Here is a 26,631-nt window from a genome sequence, read left to right as displayed (position 1 = left end):
GTTACCATTTGAATCTGTTTACACAACCAAAAGACAAAAAAAATTGGTCCACATTTTGTGTAAAGCCCTCTATGGCTTTACACTTACGTCATCCCATTATGTTGAATAACTGATGAAAATATCATAGCAGCTCACTTAACGGTAAAGGCAAAAGTTTGCTCTTGCTCTTTTTTTAAAAATTATTTTACAATTATAGTTGACCTACTTACAATTATAGTTGACCTCCTTTGGGGAGTTGAGTTGTATTTCCATTTACCACTTTGATTATTCATAGTATAAAGTCTTGTTGGTTGCTTTTAGAATAATTCAGGATCATATTTCCTTTTAAGGACACATATCTGAAGGAACAACAAAAAAACTGATAAAGGTTTTACTTTATCTTAAATATAGGTTAAGTGGTTTAAAGATGGTGCTGAAATCAAAAAGGGTAAAAAATATGACATCATATCGAAGGGAGCAGTGCGCATTCTTGTCATCAACAAGTGTCTGCTGGATGATGAAGCAGAATATTCCTGTGAAGTGAGGACAGCGCGAACTTCCGGCATGCTGACAGTACTGGGTAAGAGTGGTCTTTCTTTGCAGAAGTTTATGTGTTGGGGAAAAAAAAAATAAGAATTTCCATTTTAATTCAATGTTTTTAAAAAAAATTTTATTCCTCTTGCAGAAGAAGAAGCTGTCTTTACAAAAAATCTTACCAACATTGAAGTTAGTGAAACAGACACTATAAAACTGGTTTGTGAAGTCTCCAAGCCCGGAGCAGAAGTGATTTGGTACAAAGGGGATGAAGAGATCATTGAAACGGGAAGATATGAAATACTTACCGATGGACGAAAGAGAATCCTGGTCATTCAGAATGCCCAGCTTGAGGATGCGGGCAGCTACAACTGCCGACTCCCAAGTTCTCGCACTGATGGCAAAGTCAAAGTACATGGTATGAAAATTACCATGAATCATGTTTTATTTTAAGAAACTCATATTTGTTGCATTCAGGATATAAATGCTTAAGCTTTTAACACCTTACAACTTCTGCTTTCCAGAACTTGCTGCTGAATTTATCTCAAAGCCTCAAAACCTTGAAATACTTGAAGGAGAGAAGGCTGAATTTGTCTGCTCTATATCAAAGGAAAGCTTTGAAGTCCAGTGGAAGAGGGATGATAACACACTTGAATCTGGAGATAAATATGACGTTATTGCTGACGGCAAAAAGAGGATCCTAGTTGTGAAAGATGCCACATTACAAGATATGGGCACTTATGTTGTCATGGTTGGGGCTGCCAGAGCAGCAGCGCACTTGACAGTGATTGGTAAGTTTGTTTTTGCTTCTACAGTTTAGTCACATTTGTATTTTTGATCCTTCTTCATACTGTAAAGTCTTGTTGGTTGCTTTCAGAAAAACTCAAGATCATAGTTCCCCTTAAGGACACTCGTGTGAAAGAACAACAAGAAGGTGTCTTCAACTGTGAAGTCAATACTGAAGGTGCAAAAGCCAAATGGTTCAGAAATGAGGAAGCCATATTTGATAGTTCAAAATACATTATTCTGCAAAAAGATCTGGTCTACACCCTCCGAATTAGAGATGCACGATTAGATGATCAAGCCAACTATAATGTGTCTCTGACCAATCGTAGAGGTGAAAATGTTAAGAGTGCAGCCAATCTCATAGTGGAAGGTAAGTCACTTAGATGGCATTAGAGGTTTCTACAATCAATTTCTATTACAAAACAATTAAAGTCAACCTTACTCTTCTTCACAACAGAGGAAGACCTCAGGATTGTTGAGCCTCTTAAAGATATTGAAACAATGGAAAAGAAATCTGTCACATTCTGGTGCAAGGTGAATCGTCTCAATGTAACACTGAAGTGGACCAAAAATGGAGAAGAAGTGGCTTTTGACAACCGTGTCCTATACAGAATTGATAAATACAAGCACTCTCTGATCATTAAAGACTGTGGCTTCCCAGATGAGGGTGAATACATTGTCATTGCTGGACAAGACAAATCTGTTGCCGAGCTTCTCATCATAGAAGCGCCTACCGAGTTTGTGGAGCACTTGGAAGACCAGACAGTCACTGAGTTCGATGACGCTGTCTTCTCCTGCCAGCTCTCCAGAGAGAAAGCAACTGTGAAATGGTACAAAAACGGGAGAGAAATCAAAGAAGGCAAAAAGTAAGCACTAGCTTCTTAATCTCTCTCTCTGTAGCAATATATACTTTTGACAATTTAGTGTTAATTGTACAAGCTAACCAATAATTCCGTCTCTTCTTTTAGATACAAATTTGAAAAAGATGGAAGTATACACAGACTCATTATAAAAGATTGCAGGCTGGAGGATGAATGTGAATATGCTTGTGGAGTAGAAGACAGGAGGTCACGAGCTAGACTTTTTGTGGAAGGTATGTATTAAATGAAAGAACAATTTGGATATTAGTATCAGTTTCAAAAAGTTGTTAATCTAATTATATACATATTTATATTCATTTCACATTTTCTTTTCAGAAATCCCTATCGAGATCATCAGGCCTCCCCAAGATATTCTTGAAGCCCCTGGTGCTGATGTTATCTTTTTAGCTGAGCTCAACAAAGATAAGGTGGAAGTTCAGTGGCTAAGAAATAACATGATTGTTGTCCAGGGTGACAAACACCAGATGATGAGTGAAGGAAAGATACACAGGCTACAGGTTTGCGATATTAGGCCTCGTGACCAGGGTGAATACAGATTTATTGCCAAAGACAAAGAAGCCAGAGCTAAGCTTGAACTGGCAGGTAAGTCCCTTTCTTTTATTTTCAAATATCCTCAGAATATCAGAGAAACTGTATAAATTTCAGATTTCACAGTTAATTAACGAGATGATGCTTGTGAAAGCCCTTTATTTCTGTTAAGCCCTATCCATGTGCTAACTATTCTAATTTCTCTTCCAACAAAGTGTCCTGAGTAAAAATGATTGACAACATTCCTCTTTACATGCCAGAATCTTGAGCAGTACCTGGCACATGGTGGCTGTTCATTAATTCCTAGAATTCACCTAGCACCCTGAGATTCTTCCCAGCAAACCAAGACCTGGCAATTGCTCAATTCTCTTCTGCTTCCCAAACCCCTGTGGGGCCTCTTAGGTCTATTCTCATCTTGACCTAAGCTTCCAAGACACCCTCTAGGTTATTATTATGAAAAAGCTATTAATGTACATAAGATTTGAACTGAACTAAGTGTGAGGTGCCCACTTACTAAATAAATAGATAAATAAGTAAACATGTTTTGCACTATATTTAGTCCTATGTTGTTATTTGTGGCCAAAACAAAAAAACAAAAAAACAAAAAACGGAGATTGTATGGTTTTATACCATCCTTGATTCTCTATTCTCTAGTCTGATAATTTGCGACATGAGAACTCTAAAGTCAGTGTGCTCTGCTGTAAAGTTCCGATGATATACTCCTACATGATTAGTTATCATGTAACTAATATTTGCTAATAAATGCATAGTAAAGAAGACATGGTTTAGCTGGATTCCAATTAATAACTCAAACACATTCACATGCTATTTTTCTCACTAGCTGCACCGAAAATCAAGACAGCTGATCAAGACCTTGTGGTGGATGTTGGCCAGCCTCTGACAATGGTGGTGCCCTATGATGCCTACCCCAAGGCAGAAGCTGAGTGGTTTAGAGAAAATGAAGCTCTGTCATCAAAAACTGTTGATACTACAGCTGAACAAACTTCTTTCAGAATTTTAGAAGCCAAGACAGGAGACAAAGGAAGGTATAAAATTGTGCTTCAGAATAAACACGGAAAAGCAGAAGCATTCATCAATTTAAAAGTTATTGGTAAGCCCTTGAGTCACGTGGACTTAATTGGCAAAGCACAACTAAAGCACGGCAATGCACTAAAAATAATTTATATGTGAATTTCAGACGTTCCTGGGCCAGTACGTAACTTAGAAGTGGCAGAAACGTTTGATGGTGAAGTGGGCCTCGCTTGGGAAGAACCATTAACTGATGGTGGAAGCAAAATCATAGGTTATGTTGTTGAAAGACGTGACATCAAGAGAAAGACCTGGGTTCTGGCCACTGACCGTGCAGACAGTTGTGAGTTTACTGTCACTGGACTACAAAAAGGAGGAGTTGAGTATCTATTCCGTGTGAGTGCAAGAAACAGAGTTGGCACTGGTGAACCAGTAGAAACTGACAATCCTGTAGAAGCAAGGAGCAAATACGGTAAGAATTTTTAAAATAAGTGGCAAACTAGCTTATCTTTGCTTTTATCCCTGATATAACCCAAAGACCATGTTTCCTTCTTTGATGAAATCCAGATGTTCCAGGCCCTCCTTTGAATGTAACCATCACTGATGTGAACAGATTTGGTGTCTCACTGACATGGGAACCACCAGACTATGATGGAGGTGCTGAGATCACAAACTACGTCATTGAATTAAGGGACAAGACTTCTATCAGATGGGACACTGCCATGATAGTTAGAGCTGAAGACCTATCAGCAACTGTCACTGATGTGGTAGAAGGACAAGAGTATAGTTTCCGGGTCAGAGCCCAAAACCGAATTGGAGTTGGAAAACCAAGTGCAGCCACACCCTTTGTCAAAGTTACTGATCCAATCGGTAAGCCCATCAAAAAAAACGAAATAACTCCTTCATGAAACCCAAAAATCAAGCCTATAATTAAAATAAATCAAATGAAATAGAAGTTAATGAAAAGGTGAAACATCAGAAAAAAAATTGAAAAGCACAAAAATGTAGACTGTGCCTACTACTTTTATTTAATGAATTCAGTATACCTGATATTTTAATGGGGATGGTAGAAATTATAAAATTGTATTAATATATTGTCACTGATTTAAATGGTATGCTTCAACTCTTCCACTCCAGAGAGACCAAGTCCTCCTGTGAACCTAAATTCCTCTGAACAGACTCAGTCATCAGTTCAGCTCACATGGGAACCTCCTCTGAAAGATGGAGGAAGCCCAATTTTGGGTTATATCATAGAACGATGTGAAGAAGGAAAAGATAAGTGGGTTCGTTGCAATATGAAACTGGTCCCTGAACTGACCTACAAGGTAGGGCATTTGCATTTACAAACAATATTCAGTATATAATCATGGACTTAAATGTATATATTTTTTACAAATATTGATTCACAATTTTAGGTTATTGGACTACAAAAAGGAAATAAATATTTATATCGAGTATCTGCAGAAAATGAAGCTGGTGTTTCAGATCCATCTGAAATTCTTGGTCCTCTAACTGCTGATGATGCTTTTGGTAAATGAATATTTTGATTTTAGGTTTGCGAACAGCATGTGGCTACTTTGGGGTACCAGGGACTTTAATACAGTACGAGGAACTCATTAATTTTTCTTCTTGGTAGTTGAACCAACAATGGATTTAAGTGCATTTAAAGATGGTCTGGAAATTATTGTCCCGAATCCTATCAAGATCCTGGTTCCAAGTACAGGCTATCCAAGGCCAACTGCAACCTGGTCTCTAGGAGATAATGTACTAGAAGAAGGAGATCGTGTGAAAGTGAAAACCTTGTCTGCCTATGCTGAACTTGTCATTTCTCCAAGTGAACGTCCAGACAAAGGCATTTATACACTAAAACTAGAAAATCCAGTGAAGGCAATTTCTGGGGAAATTGATGTCAACGTAATTGGTAAGGAACTAAACTTTTGTTATCTAAGGTGGTTTGATAGTATTAACAAATATTGGTTCAAGTTATTAATGATAATGACTTCTGACTGCATTTATTCAGCTTGCCCAGGTGCACCCAAAGAACTAAAATTTGGTGACATAACCAAGGACTCAGTACATCTTACTTGGGACCCACCAGATGATGATGGAGGGAGTCCATTAACAGGATATCTTGTTGAAAAGCGAGAAGTCAGCCGGAAAACATGGACAAAAGTGAGTTTTCAGTAGTGATGCAACAACTCCAAAAGAGAGTGAGGAAATCCCAGAATTCTGCAAAGGTTATATGTTTTTACTTTTACCTTGCTGAAATGCTTTTTTAAATGCACTAATGCTAATGCTTCCTGAGGTAGTTCAATCAAGACTTGATATAATTGCTTCCTTTTGTGAGTCCTACCAAATTATCAAGTAAGTTTGTTTTAAAAACAAAAACGAAAAACACCATAACTACTTACTTGGTACTTGAAAAGTGCCCAATATACCCCTATTAAGCTATAAGCCATTCTAAGGACTAAGTACTTAACTCCATGGTGGTCATACTTCTCACTCCATTAGATTACCTTAGTTGGTCTAATCTGCCAATTTTGTCTCCTCAGTTTATATTCATTACTATTTTTACCTTGATGTAAAATCATATTTTTAATAACCAAGCTGGTAGAAAAAAATCAGCACCTTCTTAGTATGTACAAACTATGAAACAGATTATATTAAGGGTCAAAAATGTAGTGTCTTACTTTGCAATTCTTAACTAACATGAAATGAATAATCCTTAGCATTCAAAACAATTTCCTTTAGTATCTCTGCCCATGGCAAAAAATTCTTTTGACTTGGGGGGCAAACAGTTTTGGAGAAACAAGTAATAAACTGTATTTCTTTGACCCAGGTTATGGACTTTGTGACTGACTTAGAATTCACAGTTCCTGATCTTGTTCAAGGAAAAGAATATTTATTTAAAGTCTGTGCTCGTAACAAGTGTGGCCCTGGAGAACCTGCCTATGTTGATGAACCTGTAAATATGTCAGCTCCTGCAAGTAAGTACTTTCTTGATTTCTCACCTAGCTTCGTTACCTGTTTTTGCTTTTAGACCTAGAGTTGAAATTTTAGGGAAAAGACACAGGTTGGCAATAAGACGATTTCATAGATGACCTATCTCAGAGTGACTCTCTCTTTAAAATGTTACAGCGGTGCCTGACCCACCAGAGAATGTAAAATGGAGAGATCGAACAGCCAAGAGCATCTTCCTAACATGGGATCCACCTAAACATGATGGTGGTTCACGTATCAAAGGATATATAGTTGAAAAATGCCCACGTGGCTCTGATCGATGGGTTGCCTGTGGAGAGCCAGTTGCAGAAACAAAGTACGTTTTTAGTTATTTGGCACAAGAGCAAAAGTTTGCTCTTACTGAAATAAGTTTTCTTTTGTAAAAATCTAAATGTTAGTTTTTTTTCATTGAATGATTCCCCCATGGTACCTGTGTAATTTAAGAAAGTCCTACCGCTGAACATATCCCCTACTCAAGATTTTCATTAATTATAATATTGAAGCAATCCTAATTAATTTAAAGAATGCTGTTCTATCACGGGTATGAATTATGGAACTATTATGAATATTGCACAGTGGAACAGATTATATGGCTGTAGGAAAAAAATCCTGTTTTGCTTTCTGACAGAATGGAAGTAACAGGTCTTGAGGAAGGCAAATGGTATGCCTACCGTGTTAAGGCCTTGAACAGGATGGGTGCCAGCAAACCAAGCAAACCCACAGATGAAATCCAGGCTGTGGACACGCAAGGTATTTATTTTTGGTTTTTTTGTTTGGTTTTTGTTTTATCAAACAGGCCTCTGACTTCACTCTGCTTGAACTTGCTAACATGGTAAATAATTTTTTTTTTCTAATTCAGAGGCTCCAGAAATTTTCCTCGATGTGAAGCTTCTTGCCGGTCTCACTGTAAAAGCAGGAACTAAGATTGAACTTCCTGCCACTGTAACTGGAAAACCTGAACCTAAAATAACTTGGACGAAGGCTGATCTGCTTCTGAAGCCAGACCAAAGAATCACCATTGAAAATGTTCCTAACAAATCCACAGTGACTATCGTTGAAAGTAAGAGAAGTGATACTGGCACCTATATCATCGAGGCCGTGAACGTCTGTGGTCGCGCCACAGCTGTGGTAGAAGTGAACGTCCTAGGTGAGGGAGGCTCTTGTTTTAAAAATAGACAAACTCATTGCAGCTACCTTGTAAAATAAAACATTTTTTAAAATGTTTTGTTTTGCATGTGTAATATCATCTGCAGATAAACCCGGCCCACCAGCTGCTTTTGACATCACAGAAGTGACCAATGAATCATGTCTTCTAACATGGAACCCCCCACGAGATGATGGTGGATCTAAAGTCACAAACTACGTTGTGGAGAGAAGAGCGACAGACAGTGAAGTGTGGCACAAGCTCTCGTCAACTGTCAAGGATACAAACTTCAAGGCAACCAAATTAACACCCAATAAAGAATACCTCTTCAGAGTTGCTGCAGAAAACATGTACGGTGTTGGTGAGCCGGTTCAGGCCTCTCCAATAATAGCCAAGTTTCAGTTTGGTAAGTTTCTCATTAATCAGTTGGCAAAAAATAAAAAAAGAATGTTTGTGTCAAACTTGGATTTAGGTGTCATATTCATATATAGGACATATAGCACATATCATTATTCTGTCTACAGATCCACCTGGACCTCCAACTCGCCTAGAACCTTCTGATATCACTAAAGATGCAGTGACTCTCACATGGAGTGAGCCAGATGATGATGGAGGCAGCCCAATCACTGGCTACTGGGTTGAAAGATTAGATCCTGATACAGATAAATGGGTCAGATGCAATAAGATGCCAATAAAGGACACAACATACAGGTATGCCCCAAATCTCCATCAGGATGTTTAAAACTGTGACAGTGTATACAAACTTTCATTCTTTAGTGTTCCTTTTGATTATACATGATTATATATTACTATATAATTTTAATTATTTTTACTTATATTTCCTATTAACACAATTTTTAAAATGATATGAGTGCCAACCAAGGACACATTTCTTAGTTTACTAAAAAATATTAACTTCCTGGAAGTTTCAAAGTGTTTGGTCTTCCAATATGTTACAATAGTTAGTGATCATTATTATAGTATTAGAATTAGGTTAGTATATTTAGCCAAATCTAAAGTGTGTGACAGTTAAAAGTAACTTTAAATTTATATTGGAATATTTTCAGTTAAATTTCCAAGTAACTTTTTCACAATTCAAATAAATTAGTACCTTCTATGTAAAATAAACAGAGGTTTCTGCTTCTCATCATGATATTCAACTGGCACTTTGTTCTGAATTCAGAGTGAAAGGTCTCACCAATAAGAAGAAATACAGATTCCGTGTGTTGGCTGAAAATCTTGCTGGACCTGGAAAACCAAGTAGATCAACTGAACCAATCTTAATAAAGGATCCGATTGGTATTACTTATATATTTTATGTGATTCTTTTGAAGCTTACATTATCTCCTTTTTGCAAACCTGAATAATTTCATTTTGTTGGCTTGCAGATCCTCCATGGCCTCCTGGAAAACCAACTGTGAAAGATGTAGGGAAAACATCATTAGTATTGAATTGGACAAAGCCAGAACATGATGGCGGGGCAAAGATTGAGTCTTATGTCATTGAAATGCTAAAGACTGGAACAGATGACTGGGTCCGAGTGGCTGAAGGAGTTCCCACCACTCAGCACTTGCTCCCAGGGCTCATGGAAGGGCAGGAATACTCATTCCGAGTTAGAGCTGTGAACAAGGCCGGGGAAAGTGAACCCAGTGAACCCAGCGATCCTGTGCTTTGCCGGGAGAAGCTATGTAAGTCATTCTTGATGTTTAGGGTATATATCAGTTCTTCAAAAGCATATATGAGAACTATGAGAGAATATAAAAACCTCTTTACTAGATTATTTCATCCTTGCTACATGATTTCCTAGTGATTACTAGAGAATTTAGTGAAAACTGAATATTGGACCATAAAAAATTAAATGTTTTTTTTTATTCTTCTTCAGATCCTCCATCCCCACCTCGCTGGCTTGAAGTTATTAATATCACGAAAAATACAGCAGACCTAAAGTGGACAGTTCCTGAGAAAGATGGAGGATCCCCCATTACCAACTACATCGTGGAAAAGAGAGATGTGAGGCGAAAAGGCTGGCAAACAGTAGACACAACTGTCAAGGACACCAAGTGCACAGTAACCCCACTGACAGAGGGCGCTTTATATGTGTTCCGAGTTGCTGCAGAAAATGCTATTGGACAAAGTGACTACTGTGAAATTGAGGACTCAGTCCTGGCCAAAGACACCTTTAGTATGCTAACTTAATCTTTATGATACAATTTGTAATGGATTACCACTGTTCCCTCGAGTTTTTCTAACCATTGAATATTTTGTTTTCAGCCACCCCTGGACCACCCTATGCTCTGACAGTTGTTGATGTGACAAAACGACATGTTGACCTGAAGTGGGAACCACCTAAAAATGATGGTGGAAGACCAATACAGAGGTAGAATTTTAATTAATGCATAAAGAATAATTTACAAATGGCTGAAAATTCTTAACTTTGTTTTTTCTATTAATGCTAATGAAATGTTTTATTATTTCAATAGATACATCATTGAGAAGAAAGAGAAGTTGGGTACTCGTTGGGTGAAAGCTGGAAAGACCTCGGGACCTGACTGTAACTTCAGAGTTACTGACGTCATTGAAGGCACTGAAGTCCAATTTCAGGTCCGGGCAGAAAATGAAGCTGGAGTTGGTCACCCAAGTGAACCCACAGAAATCCTGTCAATTGAAGATCCAACAAGTAAGGAGTGCTGACTATACAAAGAATGCTGTTCAGAGCTTAGTGATAATATTGTGGATATGAATGTTGCACTCTTTTTTCAGGTCCTCCTTCACCTCCCCTTGACCTGCATGTGACTGATGCTGGAAGAAAGCACATTGCCATTGCTTGGAAGCCTCCAGAGAAAAATGGTGGAAGTCCTATTATAGGATACCATGTTGAAATGTGTCCAGTAGGCACTGAGAAATGGATGCGGGTTAATTCTCGCCCTGTAAAAGACTTGAAATTCAAGGTTGAAGAAGGTGTTGTTCCTGACAAGGAGTACATTCTGAGAGTGAGAGCTGTCAATGCTGTTGGTGTCAGTGAGCCATCTGAAATCTCTGAAAATGTGGTTGCCAAAGACCCAGACTGTAAGAACCCAGTTTCTTTTATAATTCATAAAACAGGCTTTACTCATGCATTGCATTTTGACATAACCTTTTATCCTCTTTTTGATTATATCTTACAGGCCAGCCAACAATTGATCTGGAGACTCACGACATTGTTGTTATTGAAGGTGAAAAATTAAGCATTCCTGTTCCCTTCAGAGCTGTCCCAGTTCCAACTGTTAGTTGGCATAAAGATGGCAAAGAAGTTAAAGCAAGTGATCGATTAACAATGAAGAGTGATCACATCTCCGCACTCCTTGAAGTTCCCAAGAGTGTCCATGCAGATGCTGGAGTTTACACCATCACACTGGAGAATAAGCTCGGCTCAGCAACTGCATCAGTCAATGTCAAAGTCATAGGTAAGCATTCTTTTATAAAACACCAGACATTCTACACATGTTGGAAAAATTAGTTAAGTTTGTGAAGTTAGCAAACTTAGTTGACCATTTGTAAACTAAACATCCTTTCTGATTATTTCTTCCAATAAGAGAAGCAAAGCAATTATAGAGATCAAATAGGTAGTTAAACTCTGATTGGACTAAATTACTTCTGCATGTGAGGTACTAATTTAAATAAAAGATATAGTTTATCCAAAGAATGATAAAAATAACCAATATTCCTTTATTAATTATATTTGCATTTTTCCATAGTGTTTTCAGCCAGGGGTAGTAACATTTTCTGCTTCCTCCTCCCACACACATGGATGGTATTTGGAAATTTGAGGGCTATTTTTCTTGGAACAAAGATTCAGGGGGAGCTACTGGCATTCAGTAGTTGGGGGCCAAAGATATTAAATGGCCTGCAGTGTAAGGGGCACTCCTGCAGATCACAGACGGTCCCACCCAAAATGTGAATAGTCCTACTTAGAGAAATAGTATATAACTCATATGCTGACTTTTCAGATTACAATAGTAGTTATAAATTTTATTTCTAATAGGCCTGCCTGGTCCATGCAAAGATATTAAAGCAAGCGATGTGACCAAGAGTTCTTGTAAATTAACCTGGGAACCTCCAGAATATGATGGTGGAAGCCCAATTCTTCATTATGTCCTGGAACGCAGAGAAGCTGGGAGGAGGACATATATACCAGTCATGTCCGGTGAGAATAAACTATCTTGGACTGTAAAAGATCTCATACCAAATGGTGAATACTTCTTCCGGGTTAAAGCTGTCAACAAGATCGGTGGAGGTGAATATATTGAACTGAAAAATCCAGTCATTGCTCAAGATCCAAAGCGTAAGTTTGGGCATAAATATAATATAGCTAGGAATTAATAGGTAATTTTTAAGAAGATGGATTTCCCTATATTAACAATTTTTCTCCTGTGCTTCAGAACCCCCTGATCCACCTATAGATGTTGAGGTTCATAATCCTACAGCTGAGGCAATGACTATTACATGGAAACCACCTCTGTACGATGGAGGGAGCAAGATAATGGGCTATATCATAGAGAAGATTGCTAAGGGTGAAGAAAGGTGGAGGAGATGCAATGAACACCTAGTACCAGTCCTGACCTATACAGCAAAAGGACTTGAAGAAGGAAAGGAATACCAATTCCGTGTGCGAGCAGAAAACGCTGCTGGCATTGGTGAACCTTCTCGGGCCACTCCTCCAACCAAAGCTGTAGATCCTATTGGTAAGTTTTGTTTAATGGGGTTGGTATTTTCTCATTATAAAATAAATGAGAATCAGGATTTGTCAGATATTTTAAGCAGAATTGAAGGCAATTATTGTTTTTAATCATTACAGATGCCCCCAAAGTCATTATGAAAACAAGCCTAGAAGTGAAACGAGGCGATGAAATCGTACTTGATGCAACAATTTCTGGGTCACCTTACCCAACTATTGCATGGCTGAAGGATGAGAATGTTATTATACCAGAGGAAATTAAGAAGCGAGTAGAAGCACCCACCGTTAGGAGGAAGAAGGGTGAAGTTCAAGAAGAAGAACCATTTGTCCTGCCTCTGACGGAGCGTTTGAGTATCAACAATAGTATAAAAGGGGAATCTCAGTTACGTGTCCGAGATTCACTTAGACCTGACCATGGCCTTTATATGATCAAAGTTGAAAATGATCATGGCATCGCTAAAGCTCCTTGTACTGTTAGTGTGCTGGGTAAGTTGTTAAAACTACCCTTCCTAATAGAAGACCGTCTATATAAGAGTTTTAGTCAAACAAAAATAAAAAGTTTGGGGGGCAATTAAAAGTGGGAAATAGCTTCAGCAAGGTATACTCTGTCCCATTTTTTTTTCTCCTAATTATACAGAAGAAATCAAACAACTTTGTCATTCATCAGCTAATGTGACACAAAGATAGAAAGGTGTAGGAAGAACAAAAGTTTATGTCAAAGGAACATAGTGACATTTGTATTTTCTGCTGTAAACATTGCTACACAAATTTTTAATCACTGCTCTTTTGAAATATTAGATACACCAGGACCACCAATCAACTTTGTATTTGAAGATATTAGAAAGAACTCAGTCCTCTGCAAATGGGAACCACCCCTTGATGATGGTGGCAGTGAAATTATAAACTACACTTTGGAAAAGAAAGATAAGACAAAACCTGACTCAGAATGGATTGTTATCACTTCAACACTCAGACATTGCAAATATTCAGTGACAAAACTGATTGAAGGAAAAGAGTACCTCTTCCGTGTAAGAGCTGAAAATAGGTTTGGGCCTGGACCCCCTTGTGTTTCAAAGCCACTTACAGCTAAAGATCCATTTGGTAAGGTTCCCTGAGCATCTAAAGTTTGCCTTTTTATCATATGCTTTGGTATATACATTACCACAGCTTGTAAATTTGAGTTTTAATTTCATGCTAGGGATTAATTCAAATATGCTATTTTTTTAAAAAATCAGAACCACCTGATGCACCTGATAAGCCCATTGTGGAAGATGTTACCAGTAACAGTATGCTAGTGAAATGGAATGAACCGAAGGATAACGGAAGCCCCATCTTGGGTTACTGGCTTGAAAAACGTGAGGTTAATAGTACACATTGGTCTCGTGTCAACAGAAGCCTTCTGAGTTCTTTGAAGACCAATGTAGAAGGCCTATTAGAAGGACTCACCTATGTCTTCAGAGTATGTGCCGAAAATGCAGCTGGACCTGGAAAGTTCAGTCCTCCTTCAGATCCCAAAACAGCACGTGATCCAATCTGTAAGTAATTCCTTAAGAAGAAAGTGGGGTAGAGCATAATGACTGTAATTAACAGTATGTATACTTGGAAGTTGTTGAAACAGCAAATCTTAAATAATATCATTACAAAAAACGGTAATTATGTGAAGGGATAGAGGTGTTAACTAACCTTATTATGGTAATCATTTCACAATATATACACCTATCAAATCATCATGTTGTGTACCTTAAGCCTACATATATGTCAATAATATTATAAGAAAGCTAGAAAAATCAAACAAAATATTAGCAATGACTGTGGACACATATATTGAGGTTACAATGTAACATTTTAAACGTCTGTCTATATAACTTAAACATTTCATAACAGAGTACTTACCCATATTACATGCAATGCACCATGAAAAAAATAGCGGGGTAAGCTACCATACATTTTAACACCATCGGTGAATTTTGACTTGTATATCTGCATTCATTCTAGCTCCTCCTGGCCCACCTGTGCCAAGGGTTGCTGACACCAGCTCCACAACTATTGAACTAGAATGGGAACCCCCAGCCTTCAATGGAGGTGGGGAAATTATTGGCTACTTTGTAGATAAGCAGCTGGTTGGCACAAATGAATGGTCACGCTGCACAGAGAAGATGATCAAGGTCCGTCAGTTCACTGTCAGAGAAATCCGAGAGGGTGCCGATTATAAACTTCGAGTGAGTGCTGTCAATGCTGCAGGTGAAGGACCACCTGCAGAAACCGAACCCGTTACTGTGGCTGAACCACAAGGTACTTAAAAGTTATAGGATGAAGATTATGGCTGTTTTCCCAGTAAGGGTTTTGTTTGTTTTTTTTTTTCATCTTTCTTGGGCTAATGTATGATTGTTCTCTTTCAACAGAGCCTCCGACTGTGGAACTAGATGTTTCTGTTAAGGCTGGAATACAAATAATAGCCGGAAAGACTCTCAGAATTCCAGCTGTGGTAACTGGCCGACCAGTGCCTACAAGAGTGTGGACCATAGAAGAAGGAGAGCTAGATAAAGACCGTGTTGTAATAGAGAACATTGGAACCAAATCTGAACTAATTATCAAGGAATCATTGAGAAAAGATCATGGCAGATATGTGATTACAGCTACCAATAGCTGTGGTTCCAAATTTGCAGCAACCAGGGTAGAAGTTTTTGGTAAGAAAGGTTACATGGATTTTTATAGATTTTTCCTAAGGGATACTATCTTATTACATTGATATTTTGGTTGTTGTTTTATTTTTCAGATGTCCCTGGTCCAGTTCTTGACTTAAAACCTGTTGTAACCAACAGAAAGATGTGTCTGCTGAACTGGTCTGACCCTGCAGATGATGGGGGCAGTGAAATCACAGGTTTTATTATTGAAAGAAAAGATGCCAAGATGCATACTTGGAGACAGCCAATAGAGACTGATAGATCTAAATGTGACATCACAGGTCTCCTTGAGGGACAAGAGTATAAGTTCCGTGTGACTGCCAAGAACAAGTTTGGCTGTGGCCCTCCTGTTGAAATAGGACCAATTCTTGCAGTTGATCCACTAGGTAAAGGAGAAGGTTTTCATTGTGTTTATAAAGTAAATACTGTTTGTTTCTGGTTATTGCATTTATTCATTGAGCCTTACAGCTTCAAACTCCCAACAGTCTCAAGATCTAAGCTAGAGAGTAATAGAAAGGTAAATGAAGTAACTACTAGCGACTTTAAGAATACCATATTTGCTATGACTTCAATATAATTTTTGGTTCACTGTAATTTTTACATATAACCAACCATGGTTTTATGTACTAAAACACCTGAATCTACTGGAGCTTAGCAGTAACCAAAAAATAGTTTATAAGTATTATATCTTTACAAGAAGACACTGGAGTAATGAATTGAATGGCCTAGTAGTTGAAGAGAGTTGTTTTTGAAAGGCTATAGGACAGATATTGCCTTAGGATAAATGTCTTAAGTCTTCCTTTAGACCTCAGGTAGTCCCCACCCTGGGAGGATATGGAGGCCCCAAACTAGAAAGAGCCATTAAAGAATAAAATGGACCAAAAGATATCTTCTTTACAAATATGAACAAATATGAAATCCTAAAATTGTACACCCTGGGAATACACACTGACATACCATCCAAGAAAACAAAGTTTTTGAGGATGACTAGTTCCCCAAGGGAAAGAGAAGGAGGGAGTTATTTCTCCACCACCACCACTACCCCAAAAAAGAAACAAAATTACATCCTCCACTACTCACTGTAACAGTTCATCTCAGACTTTTCGCTTGAGCTGGAGTTGAACAAATCTGGGCTTCCACTATAGAACTCTGCTTTTGATTGCAATAATGGTAAGAGTGGATTGGGTCTGGTTTCACCATTCAAAGCTTATTCTTTTGGTTTTGTGCTTCAGGATACCGAACAACAGCAGCGTTACATAAATTCTTTTTCCACCGCATTTTAAACCAACACGAGGCAACATGACTCACAGTGTGTTCAGTAGACATATGCACTGTTGGATAATAAAAGAGGAAACACTTGGCTCTCCATTGGTCATCCAAGGCAAAACTTCACAAACCTGACCTGTTCTCCTACTTCCTTAAGATCAGAAGCCTCCCCAGTGGCAGAGATAAAATATCTAAAATGTCAAATATTTAAAAAGAAAAAAACCACATACCTCTCCATTTATTTTTAACCAATAATCTTGACACTAGAGTTTACTAAGAAAAACTCTGCCTATATGAATGCCTATAATTCTGGTAACTGAGATGTTTTGAGAAGGATTTTAAAGATGGATGTTATTAAGATTAGGCTGAACAAGAACTTATTTTGAAGCGAAATATTTCTGATATGAATATTCATTTCATGTTTATCATTTCAACTTGCTTCTGGTTCAAGGTCCTCCAACATCTCCTGAGAGGCTTACATATACAGAGAGAACAAAGTCCACTATCACACTTGACTGGAAAGAGCCCCGAAGTGATGGTGGCAGCCCCATTCAAGGCTACATCATTGAAAAACGGCGTCATGACAAACCTGACTTTGAAAGAGTTAACACGCGACTCTGCCCAACCACATCTTTTCTGGTTGAAAATCTTGATGAACACCAAATGTATGAGTTCCGTGTCAAAGCTGTCAATGCAGCTGGTGAAAGCGAACCATCCCTGCCTCTTAATGTGGTCATACAAGATGATGAAGGTGTGGAATCTGAACATAATAATAATTTTAGTGCAATTTACTGTATTGCCTTTATGTCATAGGTTGAGCAAACGTCCTTATGAGTTTGCTATTTTTTTCTCTTTCTCTTCTTTTTGTAGTACCTCCAACTATTAAATTGCACCTGTCTGTTCGAGGAGACACTATCAAGGTTAAGGCAGGAGAACCTGTTAACATTCCCGCAGATGTGACAGGCCTTCCAATGCCTAAGATTGAGTGGTCGAAGAATGAAACCGTGATTGAAAAACCCACAGATGCACTGAAGATAACCAAGGAAGAAGTATCTCGAAGTGAGGCAAAGACTGAGCTTAGCATTCCCAAAGCCATCCGAGAGGATAAAGGAACTTACACAATTACAGCTTCCAATCGCCTTGGCACAGTCTTCCGAAATGTTCATGTTGAAGTATATGGTAAGTAACATGCTTTCTTATATTGAAACAAAATCTAGTATCTGTTTAAGAATTGTCTTCTCAGTCTCCTCTGTTGGCTCCTTTCCAGATCGTCCATCCCCACCAAGAAATCTTGCTGTTACTGACATTAAAGCTGAATCTTGTTATTTGACATGGGAGGCCCCTCTAGACAATGGTGGTAGTGAAATCACCCACTATGTCATTGACAAACGTGATGCAAGTAGGAAGAAATCTGAATGGGAGGAAGTCACCAACAATGCTGTAGAGAAGAGATATGGGGTAAATTCCTTTAAATATTTTCTTATACATTAAAAGAGCAACACCTTAAATAAACACCATTCTAGCATAACCTTGGAATTTAATGATTAAACTCAAAATCACACACAAAAAGTTTCACTGTAGTTTTTAGCACCATGCACATAAGACCAGTTAGTAGATATAATTATTTGATATACAGTCTCTTTTACTTGAGATGTCCACTATTAGCTACAACAAATGTACATATTCTCATTTTAAAAGACCTTCTCCATGTTAGAGCCTACATATTTTAAAACTATATATTTGTTTATTTGTTATAGATTTATTTCATTTTATAGTCTTCCTTACCAAAATAACTAATTTAAAAATAAGTGTAAATCAACATAAGTATATTCTTTTTAAGAAGTTACTGTTCATCTGATTTCTAGATTTGGAAACTCATCCCCAATGGTCAGTATGAGTTCCGTGTTAGGGCAGTGAATAAATATGGAACCAGTGATGAGTGCAAATCAGATAAAGTGGTCATTCAAGATCCTTATCGCCTTCCTGGACCTCCAGGAAAACCAAAAGTTTTGGAGCGCACCAAAGGGTCAATGCTAGTGAGCTGGACTCCTCCCTTGGACAATGGCGGCTCTCCAATTACTGGCTACTGGCTGGAGAAGAGAGAAGAGGGTGGTGTCTACTGGTCACGTGTTAGCCGAGCACCAATAACCAAAGTGGGATTCAAAGGCTTGGAATTTAACGTTCCCCGTTTGATTGAAGGCATTAAATACCAGTTCAGAGCAATGGCAATAAATGCTGTGGGAATTGGCCCTCCTAGTGAACCATCAGATCCAGCTGTTGCAGGAGATCCCATATGTAAGTATGCTTCCATTTCTGGAATTAATAAAGGGAAAAGCCACTAAATGGATAATTCTGCTTTTAAATTTCTTGTATTTTTCTATGCCAAATTATTTTATTAATTAAAGTTAAAAGTTTCATACTTAGATTATCAGAAGAATATATGCATATGTATATACACACACTACACATGACTGTATATGTATACATACATATACATATATACATACACACACAAACATAAAACCATATAGTTTTAAAACTCTTGGGTTAAACCTAGTATTTTTATGAGAAATCCCAATAGTAATGACCTTAGACTTTAAGCTCCTTTCTGCTCCCATACCTTAATAAAGCAATATCTTATTAGATACTATGGAAATATATCCCCCTCACGAAAGAGCCTCCAGTAGGAGTTTTTAAGAAAAGCAAAATGTTTTTAACTTTTCAGTAGTATTTATTGAGTAAAAGTATAATATTCTTAAGCACAGTCAGTGGGGTCAAATAAATGAAAAAAAAAATACTTCTGAAATATTTAGAGCAGATCAGTTCAAAAATTAAAACACCATGGCTTTAATTTTTAATTGCATTTCCTACATAATATATCTGATTAGATTCTCTGTAGAAAAAAATAGTTATTTGTTAAAAAGAAGACTTAAAATACTCCAAGTTCTCTATGGATCATATATATAAAATGAAGTAGTAGCCATTCATTCACTCAGCAAACCAGTACTAAACATGTGGTATGTGCAAGGAACTGTGTTAGGCACTGGAGAGGGAAGAGCTATGGTTAAAAAATGTAGAGTGAAAGAATCTCTATAATTGTAAACCACTGTCAAAAATGTAAAAGATTGTTATGTGACTTGATTATTGTAGACAATGACTGTGTAGGGCATTAAGATTAGTTTGTGTTCAAAGGTTTATCAGCTAATGGTGAAATCATCTTAAATTTTAATTTTATGATGAAATAAATTAAAGTAAGTTTTTTAATAGAGAATATTGCAGAATCTCTTCAAAGGGATCTCGAAAGTAAAATAACTTTTCACCAATCATGTGTAAATAGAATATAGATCTATCTAGAGATAGCAAGTAGACTGTCTAATTCTAATTAGTTGTTTGCTATCTTTGTTTTTGCATTAATACTAAAAGAAAATAAACTGTTTCTTGTCCTTCTCTTCTCTAGAAGGTAATCTATTCTTTTGATATTCCTTTTAATATTCTAAAAGGTTAAAAATAAAATAATAATCGTGTATAGTAAAACATTACTATGGTATATAAATCTATTATTTCATCAACTCCAAAACTATATATATATAGTTTTTTGTTTGTTTGTTTAAACTAGATCCACCTGGGCCACCTTCTTGCCCAGAGGTAAAAGATAAAACAAAGTCAAGCATCTCATTAGCATGGAAACCTCCAACCAAAGATGGTGGCAGTCCAATCAAAGGATATATTGTAGAAATGGAAGAAGAAGGTACTACTGACTGGAAAAGAGTAAATGAACCAGATCAACTTCTAACTACCTGTGAATGTGTGGTGCCGAATTTGAAAGAACTTAAAAAGTACAGATTCAGAGTGAAAGCTGTCAACGAAGCTGGTGAATCTGAACCAAGTGACACAACTGGAGAGATCCCTGCTACTGATATTCTGGGTACTAGTCCTTATTCCATTTATATATTCATTTTTGACCGTATTATGAAATTGATTGATTTACTGAAGATATGTCAGTTACTTTTTTGAATAAGGTGAGCTAAATCCTATTACATTATTCATGGTGTTACAGAGGTACCAGAAGTTTACATTGATATTGGAGCACAGGACTGTCTGATTTGTCAAGCTGGCTCACAGATTAGGATTCCTGCTGTCATCAAGGGGCGCCCAACACCCAAATCATCTTGGGAATTTGATGGAAAGGCAAAGAAGGCAATGAAGGTAAGAAAATTATAATTATCTGTGTCTCCCACTAAATCATCTAAGGAATATTTATACTACAGCTGACCATCTTCTTTTCTAACAGGATGGAGTTCATGATATACCTGAGGATGCACAGGTAAAAAAAAATAAAAAAAAATAAAAAAAATTGAAATGATTCATAACCTAGTTGGCTTCAGTACTGCTACTATTTTATTCAATATATAACTAGTGATTTTTTTTTGTTCAGCTGGAGGCTGCTGAAAACTCATCAGTGATTATTATTCCGGAGTGTAAACGATCTCACACAGGCAAATACAGCATCACAGCCAAGAATAAAGCTGGACAGAAGACTGCAGGTTGTAGAGTTAAAGTCATGGGTAAGGAAGACTTTAAAAGATACTATGGAATAAGAACAATCATTTTTTAAAAACTACATTACTTACATTGTGATATGCATTCAACAGATGTACCAGGGCCACCCAAAGATCTTAAAGTCAGTGACATCACAAGAGGCAGTTGCAGACTGAGCTGGAAGATGCCAGATGATGATGGAGGAGATAGGATCAAAGGCTATGTTATCGAGAAGAAGACCATTGATGGGAAAGCCTGGACTAAAGTCAATCCAAACTGTGGAAGCACCTCATTCGTGGTTCCTGATCTCATCTCTGGACAGCAATATTTCTTCCGTGTACGTGCAGAAAACCGTTTTGGTATTGGTGCACCTGTGGAAACCATTCAGAGGACCACTGCCAGAGATCCAATATGTAAGTTTTTAAATCTAAGATTAAAATAGGATCTCTAACCTGAAAAACAGAGTTATAAACAATGCTTAATACATCCTTTAACTATTTTTAAAGATCCTCCTGATCCTCCTATTAAACTCAAGATTGGCCTCATAACAAAGAACACAGTACACCTGTCATGGAAACCCCCAAAGAATGATGGAGGCTCCCCTGTCACCCACTATCTTGTTGAGTGCCTTGCATGGGACCCTACTGGGCAAAAGAAAGAAGCATGGAGGCAGTGCAATAGGCGTGATGTGGAAGAACTGGAGTTTACAGTTGAAGACCTCATTGAGGGTGGGGAATATGAATTCAGAGTCAAAGCTGTCAATGCTGCGGGAGTCAGCAAACCTTCAGCCACTGTTGGCCCTGTGATTGTCAAAGACCAGACATGTAAGTACCAGCAGATTAGTACAGAATATCCTCTTTGTGAATGTCTTTCAAGATATTTAATAATAGTCTGAAATAAAAAGTGATATATCTATACATCGGAAAGCTACCATAGGTTGAGTGTGGACATGGGCATGTTACTTAATCACTCATTCCCTCAACTTCCACAGAATTATCATATTTCCTTACATATTACCTTTTCCTTACTTAAATATGATGATGTTTGAAATTCCCTTAAGATAACTTTTCTCCATGCATGCTGTTTTACATAACAGAAATCAAAGCACTTCCTCCGCATGATCCTCAAAAGGGGCAGAAAGTAACTATTTATTTGCTTAGCAATTGCCAAGAACCATATATCTTCACAATCAAGTTTCTTTTTGTCTATTTGAGAAAAGGCATATCCATTTTAATAGATAAAATATGCACACAGATATGGTAATAATTCTTCCTCTAATTATTGTTACCATCTCTATTGCTATGTAGTTGTTCAATTCTTTCATCTAAATATAAGAGGGCTATAGTCACAACCCTTTTTGCACATTCTTAGACTAAATTTGTGGAAAATGGAAATTTAATTGGACTATACTAACAGTTATATTTCCTCAAAGAGGAATTCACCTCAGAATTAATATGGTAGGTCCTCTCATAACTGCAGAAATACTAAATGGAATATCATGGGAGAACTTCTATGCCTAAGCTACTACAGTATTCACTTCTCTCTGCCCTTTTTCAATATCTACATGCATAATTATGTCAAGTAAGTGAGAGGCAATAGCTGTACATAACCACATGTAGATAAAGGATGATGACCACATGTACCTGTTGCCCAAACTGGTACAAATTAGTTGAAGACAAATCTGTTCTTTACATTGGGCTGGGTTACAAAGCCAGCCTATTATAGATCCAAATTGCTTTATAGTCATGTGAATTCCGTTTTCTATCCTTTGGTGCTTTATGTTCCTAATGACAAATTTTTGTTTTTAATAATCTAGGCCCACCATCAATTGATCTAAAAGAATTCATGGAGGTTGAAGAAGGAACTGATGTTAGCATCGTGGCCAAAATTAAAGGTGTGCCATTCCCAACCCTAACCTGGTTTAAAGCTCCTCCAAAAAAGCCTGAAAATAAAGAACCTGTTTCCTATGACACCCATGTCAACAAACTGGTTGTGGATAATACTTGCACCTTAGTTATTCCACAGTCTCGCAGGAGTGACACTGCTTTGTATACCATCACAGCGGTGAATAATCTGGGAACAGCATCAAAGGAGATGAGACTGAATGTCCTTGGTAAAGATTGCATGGCTTTATGAAAACTACATGTTTTTCTGTTCTTAAATATAATTCGTGGCTTTAAAATCATTCCACTAATAAAGTTTTCGTTTTCTAAACCAATTTAGGTCGTCCTGGCCCTCCGGTGGGACCAATAAAGTTTGAGTCTATTTCAGGAGACCAAATGACAATATCTTGGCTTCCACCTAAAGATGATGGTGGGTCTAAGATTACAAACTATGTAATTGAGAAAAGAGAAGCTAATAGGAAGACATGGGTGCATGTCTCCAGTGAACCTAAAGAGTGCACATATACCATCCCCAAATTGCTAGAAGGCCATGAATATGTATTCCGAATCATGGCCCAGAATAAATATGGCATCGGGGAGCCTCTTGATAGTGAACCTGAAACAGCAAGAAATCTCTTCTGTAAGTAGGACATGTTTCACATAAAAAGACATTCTTATTTGTATTTTTCATAATTCCTTATAAATCAATGTGATTTTTTTTCCACAGCTGTCCCTGGAGCACCAGATAAACCAACAGTCAGCAGTGTGAATCGTAACTCCATGACTGTCAACTGGGAAGAGCCAGAATATGATGGAGGCTCTCCTGTGACAGGATACTGGCTGGAAATGAAAGACACCACTTCAAAGAGATGGAAGAGAGTTAATAGAGATCCTATCAAAGCCATGACTTTGGGTGTTTCTTATAAAGTGACTGGTCTTATTGAAGGTTCTGATTATCAATTCCGGGTATATGCGATCAATGCTGCTGGTGTGGGTCCAGCAAGTATGCCATCAGACCCAGTGACGGCTAGAGATCCAGTTGGTAAGACTTGAGACCATTTTGTTTATTTATTTTTTCCAAAGTGTCATGGAAAAGTCAAGAATACTAATGTATACTGGTTCTTTCCAGCCCCTCCTGGTCCTCCATTTCCCCAAGTCACAGACTGGACTAAATCATCTGCAGATTTGGAGTGGTCTCCCCCACTAAAAGATGGTGGATCCAAAGTAACTGGATACATCGTTGAATATAAAGAAGAAGGAAAAGAAGAATGGGAAAAGGTAATTGACACTTTCAGTATAAAATATACTATGAATAAATTTAAAATGTAGTAGTTATTCTCAATCCTATTAACTTCTATCTGTATTTTTTGGATTAAAAAGTCAGAAAAATAGCCTTGGATGGTGTGGCTCAGTTGGTTGGAGTGTCGTCCCATAAACTGAAGGGCTGCGGGTTTGATTCTGGTCAGGGCACATACCTCGGTTGCAGGTTTGGTCCCCCAGTTGAGGCACATATGGGAGGCAACCAATTGATGTTTTCCTCACATTGTTGTTTCTTTCTCTCTCTCTGGAATAAAAAAAGAAAGAAAAATCATAAAAATAACATAATTATAACTGATAATCCAAACATCTGTTATGTCAAAAATCTAATTTATCTAATTTATCTAATCTATCTTTTTGTTATAAACCCAAAAAAGGGAGCATAAATTAACAATACAGTCTTTTTTTTTTCCAATCATGTGACAACAATATTAAAACACAATTCTTGGCAAGGTAGCCCATTCAGTGCCTACCTGTAATACCTGATTTCTAAAACCTAAACTGGCAACAATTTTCCCAAAGACTGCTAGATATGTCATTGGTTATGCTTTAGACAGCTAGGAAAACAAGTAGCTTCCAAGAACTATTGTAATTATAAAATGCTTTTGATTTTTTCTTAGGCTAAAGATAAAGAAGTGAGAGGAACAAAACTCGTTGTGACAGGATTAAAAGAAGGAGCATTCTACAGATTTAGAGTTAGAGCAGTCAACATTGCCGGCATCGGAGAACCTGGAGAAGTCACAGATGCCATTGAAATGAAGGACAGAATTGGTAATTAATACTTATTTTATTTTTATATAAATTTATGTTTTGGATTGGAACTGTAAATCACATTTATAATTTTCAATTGTTTTCCAGTGTCACCTGATCTTCAGCTAGATGCCAGTGTCAGAGACAGAATTGTGGTCCATGCTGGAGCAGTGATCCGAATCATCGCCTATGTGTCTGGGAAACCTCCTCCAACCATCACCTGGAACATGAATGAAAGAGCATTACCTCCAGAAGCCAACATTGAGACCACAGCCATTAGCTCATCCATGGTCATCAAGAATTGCCAGAGGAGCCACCAAGGTGTCTATTCTCTTCTCGCCAAAAATGAAGGGGGAGAAAGGAAGAAGACAATTATCGTTGACGTATTAGGTAAATACTTTCAATTTGTCCACGCAATTTAAAAAAAAAATTTTTTTTTATTTCATCTACAACAAAGCTATGTTAAAATAAAACTATGTTACAAGTATTTTGGAAAATTAGAAAAAATGCCCACAATACTGTTAACCACTATTAGCTTTTTTTTTTTTTTAATGTCCTCCTTGCTTCTTTATCCTATACATATTTTATATGGCTGTACTCGTATTATGAAGTTTTGTATGTTGACTTTTTATATAACATGCCACCATAAGCATTTACTATGCTATTATATAGCTTCCATAAAAGCAACTACCCTGCTAATGAACATGAATGTTTCACAATCTGCTAAGATTGACCATTTGCACATCATGGGATTGTCTATTATTTGCTAATTATCAAAATACTGCAAAAATCCCTTAGAAGAGTTTCCATACTCTGATTGAAAAGAAGCATCATATTTGGTTATCAATATTGCATTTCTAGTCACTGAACTCCACGAAGCTTTTCATGCCTCTCGCTGGCTGCTTTATTCCAGTAATTTGCTCAGAAAGTAAAACCCTCCTACTCAGACCTCTCTCTCAGCATGTCTCTCAGCACAACCGTACTCTAAACAGACAGTTTTTATGTGAAAATAACTGGTTCTCTATTAAACATAATGTTATGAAATGTTATGGTTTCATTAATGAAAATGGCATATAGAAAAATCTCATTGAATCTCATAGTCCTACAAGATTTTAGGTTAGTTTCAAGCTACTTCAAGATTCAGGTTAGTTTCAAACACTCTTTTGTCCAATGGCTCTTATTTTAACTTGACAGCTAGTCTACTTCCAGGTCAAATTTCCACCATCTCAAAGGTCATTCTGAAATTTGGGATCTCCTATGCTCCTCATTGATACACTGGTGACCCAGAAAATACTCTTTTCCCCTTTGAACAGTAAACTGTACACACACAAAAATAGCCATGTTGTCACTCCTCACTCCCTCCTGTCTTCCTCTGGGCAGCTCCCTCCTGTCCTGAGTCACAAATTAAAAAAGAAAAATAAAATGACTGTTCCTTCAGCTTCTACTAAAATACTGGCAAACTATAACTGTTGCAAACCTTCTTCATCAAAAAATATGGTGGAAAATAAATACCAAGGGGAGGAAAAACAACTCAATAAACACAAAATCTTATTTTCTTCATAACAACATTTTCCCCTTTTTACTTATTAATTATTAT

At 37.4% G+C, this 26,631-nt stretch overlaps 1 protein-coding gene across 3 annotated transcripts in view; it reads left to right on the top strand.

The window, feature by feature from the left end:
• Positions 1 to 26,631, top strand: part of TTN (titin) — a 269,733-nt gene that overhangs the window by 172,905 nt on the left and 70,197 nt on the right. For all 3 annotated transcript variants that reach the window (XM_090281173.1, XM_090281165.1, XM_090281190.1), the window contains 51 exons: positions 391 to 559; positions 665 to 931; positions 1,038 to 1,304; positions 1,391 to 1,669; positions 1,757 to 2,165; positions 2,268 to 2,392; positions 2,496 to 2,762; positions 3,550 to 3,819; positions 3,907 to 4,209; positions 4,305 to 4,607; positions 4,875 to 5,062; positions 5,153 to 5,267; positions 5,374 to 5,658; positions 5,758 to 5,909; positions 6,577 to 6,724; positions 6,876 to 7,053; positions 7,366 to 7,487; positions 7,597 to 7,884; positions 7,991 to 8,287; positions 8,406 to 8,592; positions 9,065 to 9,180; positions 9,270 to 9,569; positions 9,764 to 10,063; positions 10,153 to 10,258; positions 10,362 to 10,558; positions 10,642 to 10,947; positions 11,046 to 11,324; positions 11,903 to 12,202; positions 12,300 to 12,602; positions 12,716 to 13,081; positions 13,394 to 13,696; positions 13,831 to 14,130; positions 14,591 to 14,887; positions 14,998 to 15,282; positions 15,372 to 15,665; positions 16,997 to 17,296; positions 17,416 to 17,724; positions 17,813 to 18,003; positions 18,411 to 18,840; positions 20,162 to 20,470; positions 20,603 to 20,751; positions 20,837 to 20,869; positions 20,981 to 21,110; positions 21,198 to 21,497; positions 21,591 to 21,908; positions 22,901 to 23,197; positions 23,308 to 23,607; positions 23,695 to 24,009; positions 24,097 to 24,245; positions 24,905 to 25,055; positions 25,143 to 25,424. In XM_090281173.1, the coding sequence (XP_090137299.1) occupies positions 391 to 559; positions 665 to 931; positions 1,038 to 1,304; positions 1,391 to 1,669; positions 1,757 to 2,165; positions 2,268 to 2,392; positions 2,496 to 2,762; positions 3,550 to 3,819; positions 3,907 to 4,209; positions 4,305 to 4,607; positions 4,875 to 5,062; positions 5,153 to 5,267; positions 5,374 to 5,658; positions 5,758 to 5,909; positions 6,577 to 6,724; positions 6,876 to 7,053; positions 7,366 to 7,487; positions 7,597 to 7,884; positions 7,991 to 8,287; positions 8,406 to 8,592; positions 9,065 to 9,180; positions 9,270 to 9,569; positions 9,764 to 10,063; positions 10,153 to 10,258; positions 10,362 to 10,558; positions 10,642 to 10,947; positions 11,046 to 11,324; positions 11,903 to 12,202; positions 12,300 to 12,602; positions 12,716 to 13,081; positions 13,394 to 13,696; positions 13,831 to 14,130; positions 14,591 to 14,887; positions 14,998 to 15,282; positions 15,372 to 15,665; positions 16,997 to 17,296; positions 17,416 to 17,724; positions 17,813 to 18,003; positions 18,411 to 18,840; positions 20,162 to 20,470; positions 20,603 to 20,751; positions 20,837 to 20,869; positions 20,981 to 21,110; positions 21,198 to 21,497; positions 21,591 to 21,908; positions 22,901 to 23,197; positions 23,308 to 23,607; positions 23,695 to 24,009; positions 24,097 to 24,245; positions 24,905 to 25,055; positions 25,143 to 25,424 (12,634 nt within the window). The remainder of the gene's footprint in view (positions 1 to 390; positions 560 to 664; positions 932 to 1,037; positions 1,305 to 1,390; positions 1,670 to 1,756; positions 2,166 to 2,267; positions 2,393 to 2,495; positions 2,763 to 3,549; positions 3,820 to 3,906; positions 4,210 to 4,304; positions 4,608 to 4,874; positions 5,063 to 5,152; positions 5,268 to 5,373; positions 5,659 to 5,757; positions 5,910 to 6,576; positions 6,725 to 6,875; positions 7,054 to 7,365; positions 7,488 to 7,596; positions 7,885 to 7,990; positions 8,288 to 8,405; positions 8,593 to 9,064; positions 9,181 to 9,269; positions 9,570 to 9,763; positions 10,064 to 10,152; positions 10,259 to 10,361; positions 10,559 to 10,641; positions 10,948 to 11,045; positions 11,325 to 11,902; positions 12,203 to 12,299; positions 12,603 to 12,715; positions 13,082 to 13,393; positions 13,697 to 13,830; positions 14,131 to 14,590; positions 14,888 to 14,997; positions 15,283 to 15,371; positions 15,666 to 16,996; positions 17,297 to 17,415; positions 17,725 to 17,812; positions 18,004 to 18,410; positions 18,841 to 20,161; positions 20,471 to 20,602; positions 20,752 to 20,836; positions 20,870 to 20,980; positions 21,111 to 21,197; positions 21,498 to 21,590; positions 21,909 to 22,900; positions 23,198 to 23,307; positions 23,608 to 23,694; positions 24,010 to 24,096; positions 24,246 to 24,904; positions 25,056 to 25,142; positions 25,425 to 26,631) is intronic.

This window comes from Furipterus horrens, unplaced genomic scaffold, assembly GCF_987537825.1.
Source record: "Furipterus horrens unplaced genomic scaffold, mFurHor1.1.pri manual_scaffold_1, whole genome shotgun sequence".
NCBI classification, from domain to species: domain Eukaryota; kingdom Metazoa; phylum Chordata; class Mammalia; order Chiroptera; family Furipteridae; genus Furipterus; species Furipterus horrens.
The sequence above is the reverse complement of the archived record's forward strand: the minus strand, read 5'-3'. Positions and strand labels throughout refer to the sequence as shown.